The sequence below is a fragment of the Chlorella variabilis genome (assembly GCF_000147415.1).
Source record: "Chlorella variabilis unplaced genomic scaffold CHLNCscaffold_22, whole genome shotgun sequence".
NCBI lineage: Eukaryota > Viridiplantae > Chlorophyta > Trebouxiophyceae > Chlorellales > Chlorellaceae > Chlorella > Chlorella variabilis.
The window spans coordinates 739,031-745,264 of NW_005435066.1; the positions used below are offsets into that span (position 1 = coordinate 739,031).

Genomic DNA, 6,234 nt, shown 5'->3' on the forward strand with positions numbered 1-6,234 from the left:
GCTTGCCTCGGTGCCCGGCAACCCGGCCGCGGTGGGGCAGCACTTCAACCTCTGCTCAGACCGCTGCATCACCTTTGACGGTGGGTGTGGGGGGGTGAGGGTGCGGGTGGGTGCAGGTGGGGGGGTCGCTTGCCAGGGTTTGGGGGCAGGCGCGCTTCAACCGCTTCAACCCCCATCCGCTTCCACAACCCCTACCCGCGCACCACTTTCACGCCCCCCTCACCCCTCCCTTCCGCGCGCGCACGCACACACACACACATACACACACGTCCCGTCCACCCGCAGGCATCGTCAAGGCCATCGCCGCCGCTGCGAGCAAGGAGGCCAAGATTGTGCACTACAACCCCGCTGAGATGGGGCTGGGCAAGGGAGAGGGCTTCCCCTTCCGGTGCGGCGCGCGGCCTGCAGCAAGCCCGGGGGAAGCCCAACCACCCAGATGCTGCAGCCCCCACATGCTCCAGCCTGCCGCGCTGGCTGCTGCTGCCCGCCGTGGCTGCGCTGCGCATCTCGGCGCGCGCCGCGGTGCACCCCCTGCGCCTCCCCACCTGCACAGCCATGCCTCCCGTGCCCGCCCGCCTCCCCCGCAGCGCGGTGCACTTCTTCGCCTCATCCGACAAGGCCAAGCGCGTGCTGGGCTGGCAGCCGCAGCACAACTTCCTGAAGGATGTGGATCAGGTGGGGCTCATTTGGGCCGTGCTGCGCTGGGAGGACGTGCCCTGCCGTGCTGTGCTGTTGTCCTGTGCTGCGCTGTGCTGTGGCGGCGCAGCGCTATGCTGTGCTGTGCTGTGCCGGTGATGTGCTGTGTTGTGCCTCTGCACTCGCCGCCGCCGGGCCCCTAAATTGCATGCCCCCTGGCGCTGCCGCCAGCTCGCCTTGCCGCCACTCAGCTGCTCGGTTGCTCGTCCTGCCTGCCCACCTGCTCCTCCCACCCACCCACGCTTTCCACCCGCAGCTGGTCAAGGACTTCCAAGCCTCGGGGCGCCTGGACAAGCAGCCCGACTTTTCTGTGGATGACAAGGTGGGGCGGATAGCGACAGAGTGTGTGCTGGTGGTGGTGGTGGTGGTGTGTGGGTGCGTGGTGATGAGTGGGTGGTGGTGGGCAGAGGAGTTGTTCGCTTTGAGGTGGCGCTGCGCGGTGGCGCTGCGCCTGCTTGGGGCTGCTGTGGGCACGCCTTCCCTGCCTGCCTCACGCCTGCGCTGCCCTGCCGCCTGTGCAGATCCTGGCTGCGGTGGGCTACAAGGCAGAGGCGCTGGTGTGAGGCTGCCGCCGCTCACCGACCGCCGTCTGCTTTGGAACATGCGGTTTCGACACGGGACGTGTGCCACGTCTGCCAGCTCAGCGCATGCAGCTGCTGGCGCGCAAATCCACCCGCCAAACAGGCATTGTTTTGATTAATCGGTTTAATTTCACACTTGGCACCGTGTCCCAAACCATTCTTTCGGCACGCTTGGATTTTTTGGCAGCGAGCTGGCAACCGCGCTGATCAACATTCAACATGTAGAAACTGATATTCTATGTGCAAGCAAGACCCCAGGCCCCAGCGCAGGCCTAACCATACATGGCAGGTGCACAAGATCTAGATATAGATGAACGGCATGCTCGCTAGCCGCTAGATGGATCGCCTTGTTGCAGCATGCTGGCTGCTGCTGGGCATGCTGCCCACGCTTCGTTCACACGCCTACTGGAACCTTCAGCCCCGGCACGTAGCCTGCAGCAGCATGGCAGCATGAAAGCACCAGGGTATCTGGCCCTCTGCTGAGGCACTCTGCGGTACACAGTACTGTACACCGCTCCACACCAAGGCCCACCTGCCACCCCTGCCAGCACTCCGTTGTCAATCACCAGGGTGTGCCCCTGCACACCAGTCACGCACAAGTGCTTCAGGGCAGCGCAGGCAGCGAAGCATCGAGTACCTGTCACAGGTACCGGCACGGTGCCGGTACCATCGGAACAGCGGCACCAGCGAGCGCTGCTGATCAGCGTACGGCACGCTCTTCGTCTCCTGCCCCTTCCCCTCCCTCCTCTCACGTTCACGCATCGCCCCAGGTCGCTGGCGAGGTACAGCCTGCCGTGGGCGATGTCCTCGGGCAGCAGCGCCACCCCTGGCATCACCGACGCCTTGGCCACCTCCGCCACAAACTCTGCGGGCGGCCGCCGCTGCTCCCATCAGCACACCAGGTGCCGCCAGCGGTGGCTGCACCTGCCCCCAAGCACGTTCCTAGTAGTACCAGATAGTACCGCCCCTGGCAGCCCGGGCCCCCACCTTCCTTGGAGGCGCCCTCCAGGCCCATCACCTTGGCCAGCATGGGGGTGGCGGTGTAGCCTGCAGGCTGGGCAGACCACCTTCAATGTTGGCAGAGCTGCCATTGTATTCGGCGGTCTTCGGCTGCTGGCAGCGGTGAATGGCCCAGCACCTGCAGCCGCCCCCCCAGCAGGGCAGGCCATGCAACCAACCGCTTGGCAGCTACGGCCGCTGACTCTACCTGGCGCCACGGCGTTCACACGGATGCGGTACGGCGCCAGCTCGCACGCCGCCAGCTTGGTGAGCGCCACCACGCCGTGCTTGCTGGCCGTGTAGCCTGCATGGAACAGTGGGAGGGTGACCACCACCAGCAGCAAGAGGAGGAGGAGGAGCAGCAGCAGGGCATAGCTGCTGCGCCCCCCAGCAGCGCGGGTGAGGCAGGCCACCCGCCTGCTGCCACGAAGGCCGGGTCGCCGTGGGTCGCGCAGTTGACCTCCAGGCCGGCGATGGAGGTGGTGTTGATGATGCAGCCGCCGCCGCCGCCACGCGCCTTCATGGCGCGGGCCGCGTGCTTGGTGCCCAGCACCACGCCCCGCAGGTTGACCTGCGCTGGCAGTGCAGTGCGCTTGCTGCACCGCTGTGACGGCGACCGAGGGAGCGATCCCAACGCGCCGGCGGCAGCGACGCGAGCGCCACCGCAGCTGCCCCTGCCGGCAGTGCGCCGTAGCAGCTGCCGCCACCTCACCTGGACCTGCTTGTCGAACTCCGCAGCGTCCAGGCTCTCCATCAGCGCTTCGGAAGAGTACAGGCCGGTGCGGCCGTAGTATCCTGCATGCAGCAGGTCTCCGGCCGCAGCCGCTGCGGGTAATCCCGCTGCACAGCAGCTGCAGGTCGATATGCAGCTCTGCACGATGCACCCAACAGGTGACAGGTGTAGGGTGCACCCTTGTCCCCGGTCAGTCAGTGCCAGTGGGTGTGGTGGGTGCCGCCTGTGGAGGCACAAGGTGGGCGCCCCGCTTCCCTTTTCCAGTGGACAGCCGCAGCTCACCCGCGTTGGAGCACCAGACGTCCAGGCCGCCAAAGGTGTCCAGGGCGGTGGCGGCGAGGCGCTGGATGTCTTCCTCGGCGGCCACGTCGGCGTCCTGGGCCACAGCCCGGTCGCCGCCCAGCTCCCCGGCCAGCTGGCTCACCTTGTCGCCTTGGATGTCTGCCAGGGAGAGAGCCAGAGGCAGTTGGCGCACGGGGGTGGGCTTGGACAGGCAGCTGGCGCAGGAGGCAGGGGCATGGCCCGCAGGAGGCGAGGAGACACCCGCTCCTGCCGGCGGCATGCCGGCCTCACAGCTGGCCAGGCAGGCTCACCTCCCAGCACCACGCGAGCGCCTTCCTTCACAAACAGCCTGGCAGCCGCCTCGCCGATGCCTGCAGAGCAGGCGAGCAAGGGAGGCGGGATGGCGGGGCGGCCTTGTCAGCGCTCTCTGCCCACAAGGGCAGCCGCCACTAGCGGCTGCTGCCAGCATCACCCGAGGCGGCGCCAGTGATGACGGCAACCTTGTTCTGCAGCATTATGTGTGGGTGCAGGCAAGCCACTGGCAAGAGCTAGACTGGAGCTTGTGTGTGCGTCGGGGGAGGCTGCGAAAGTGAGAATGCTTCCAAGGCAAAGATGCCAGAGCGCAGGCCAGCGGGCGCCAGCTTGGCGGTGGTACTGGATCGCTGCAATCTGCAGTTCACAGGTTGGATGAATTGCTGCACATCTCGGCATGACTGACCGTCTGCCTCCACTTCCCCAGCCATTGCAACCCAGCCTTGACTCAACTGTTACTCGGAGCAGCATGCGAAGGCGGGCTTGGCGGCGGCGGCGGCGGAGCCAAGTGTGGAAGACCATTCCAGCGCTATGGCACAGAGCAGGTGTAAGATGGTTGTACTTGCTAGTTCACTCACGCCTATGCCAGCGAATGAATGACATGCCTTCCCACCAGGCCACGCATTGCACCGCCGACTAGCACGGCGAAGCGGCGCCGGCGAAGCGGCGGGCGCCGTCTCACCAAGCGGACGGGGCTGCGAGCTGGCGGCGGTCCGCAACGTTTCCAACGCCGTGTCCAAGCAGCTCTATTGTAACCATTGCTGCATTTGAGCACCAAGTGGTCCGACTGCAGCAGCTGTTTCGCTGGCAGTGGTATTGCAGGGCACCTGCACTTGCAGCTGGCTCGGCAGCTGGCTTCAGGACACATCCCCTCGGGTACTTTCACTCTCAAGGGCTCCCCCGACATGCTGCACCTTCAGCTCACTGCCAGGATGACCGGGCGCAGCCGAGGCCCCGCCTTGTGGGCAGAGCTGCTCCTGCCCGTGTTCCTGCTGTCCTGCGGAGCTCTGGCCCAGCTGCAGCCGGCCGAGGTACATCGAGACATGCCAGGGGGACGCAGCGGAAGGCGCCTGCTGGCCGACGTGAGGCTCACATACCCCTCCACCCCCCCGCGCCTCTCTTGCGCAAGGCTGCGCGCTCCCTTGCTCTCTTCCTCGCTTGCTGATCGCAGCTCCCTGTCCGTTTCTTTGATGCCAGCCGCCCCCGCCCAAGCCCCCGCCCACCCCTCCCCCACTCCCGCCGCCACCGCCAGCTCCCTGCGGCACCATCCGCGAGGTGGGTGGCCCGCTGGACAGGCAGCCTCTGCCGCCGCTGCTGTCCATCACCCCCCGGAGGAGCAAGCGAATGCTGCTGCGGCCTCCGAGTGGGCAGCCGCACGCCCCACGCCTGCCCGCCCTGCAGCTGCCGCTCGGCGCCAAGATATTGGGAGGCGCGATCGACAGCCTGGTGGTCAGCCAGGGCCTCGTGCGGGCGTACCAGGTGGTGAACAAGGTGGAGGTGCAGAAGGGCACCTTCTCCTACACCCAGGGCACCTCCACATACACCAAGAGCGAGTCGATGGGCAGCTACGTCGCCGAGCGCTCCAACGCCACCTACCAGGCACGCAGGCACAGCTTGCCCTTCACGCCGCCGCCGTCGCCGCCGCCACTTGCAGCCGCCTCCCTGCCGGAGCAGCGGGCGGGGGCGCACGCATGGGTCTTCTGCTGCCACCCCAAGCCCGCTGCCACCCCCAGCCCGGGCCTGGTGCGCCTGCCTGCAGGTCTACGTCGGCGGCATCACTCCCGACTGCCCGGACAGGCCCTTTGAGGCGCATGTGCTCTACGCCTGCAACGCCTCTGGTGCCGGCGGCGACCGCTTCGAGCCGGGCGTGCACCAGCCCATCAATTTCGACAACCTGCAGCCGCCCTGGCTGGCGGTCGACTTTCTCGCCTGCATCAGGACATTCACCGTCGCCTCCAGCCGCGTGTGGTGAGCCGAGCGGCGGGCCACCCGCGGCAGCCGTGGCAGTGTACATCGTGCCAAGCACACATGCACGGAGCAGGCGGGCAGGCTTGTGCACTCGGGTTGGCGCTGCCTCCCCCCTGCTCACTGGCACGCTCACACGCACACACACTCGCACTCCACGCACGCGCCTGCTGCACCCCGCCGCAGCTCGACCAACTGGGCGTGCTCCCCGCCGCCGCCACTTCCTCCCTCCCCGCCGCCGCTCCCACCCGCACCACCCTCCCCTCGTCCGCCGCCACGGCCGTGAGTAAATGCAGCGCACTGCAATGTACTGCTCTCGCGGCATGCCGCCCTCACTGCAACACACGCGACAATAGCCGGATCGAGCTGCGGCTTCTGTCACTTGTGTTGCAGGCCGTCGCCCCCGCCATCCCCGCCATCCCCCCCCAACCCCCCAAGCCCACCCTCGCCCAGCCCCCCCCCACCCAGCCCCCCACCTCCTGCCGCCTGCGGGACGATACGAGAGGTGGGCGCATGTGCACTTGACGTGTACCATCAGGATTGTTGACCATTGGTCATGTGGTTGTCGTGCCATGTGCCTGCGCAGGGTGCTGACCCGCCCCCCACCGTGCCTGCCCCCGCAGCTGCCGCCCGGCGCCGCTTTCCAGGGCGCCTTTGGCACCATCG

General features: G+C 67.2%; 3 protein-coding genes across 3 annotated transcripts in view; 2 read left to right on the plus strand and 1 right to left on the minus strand.

Annotated features, from left to right (window-relative positions):
- The window catches only part of CHLNCDRAFT_138964 (hypothetical protein), a gene marked incomplete at both ends in the record, with an annotated part of 2,829 nt that extends 1,570 nt beyond the window's left edge, over positions 1-1,259 (plus strand). The window contains 5 exons of the mRNA XM_005844477.1: positions 41-80; positions 286-388; positions 588-675; positions 953-1,018; positions 1,218-1,259. Of these exons, the coding sequence (XP_005844539.1) occupies positions 41-80; positions 286-388; positions 588-675; positions 953-1,018; positions 1,218-1,259 (339 nt within the window). The remainder of the gene's footprint in view (positions 1-40; positions 81-285; positions 389-587; positions 676-952; positions 1,019-1,217) is intronic.
- A 412-nt stretch (positions 1,260-1,671) lies between these two features.
- On the minus strand, positions 1,672-3,806 carry CHLNCDRAFT_138965 (hypothetical protein; the record flags this gene model as incomplete). Its single annotated transcript, XM_005844580.1, has 10 exons — positions 1,672-1,709; positions 1,810-1,855; positions 2,030-2,142; positions 2,265-2,324; positions 2,485-2,567; positions 2,690-2,847; positions 2,989-3,116; positions 3,292-3,450; positions 3,603-3,662; positions 3,764-3,806. The coding sequence occupies 10 exons, from the start codon at positions 3,804-3,806 to the stop codon at positions 1,672-1,674; spliced, it is 888 nt and encodes a 295-aa protein (XP_005844642.1).
- A 729-nt stretch (positions 3,807-4,535) lies between these two features.
- The window catches only part of CHLNCDRAFT_138966 (hypothetical protein), a gene marked incomplete at both ends in the record, with an annotated part of 6,140 nt that continues 4,441 nt past the window's right edge, over positions 4,536-6,234 (plus strand). Inside the window, 4 exons of the mRNA XM_005844478.1 lie at positions 4,536-4,634; positions 5,005-5,298; positions 5,363-5,566; positions 5,755-5,850. Of these exons, the coding sequence (XP_005844540.1) occupies positions 4,536-4,634; positions 5,005-5,298; positions 5,363-5,566; positions 5,755-5,850 (693 nt within the window). The remainder of the gene's footprint in view (positions 4,635-5,004; positions 5,299-5,362; positions 5,567-5,754; positions 5,851-6,234) is intronic.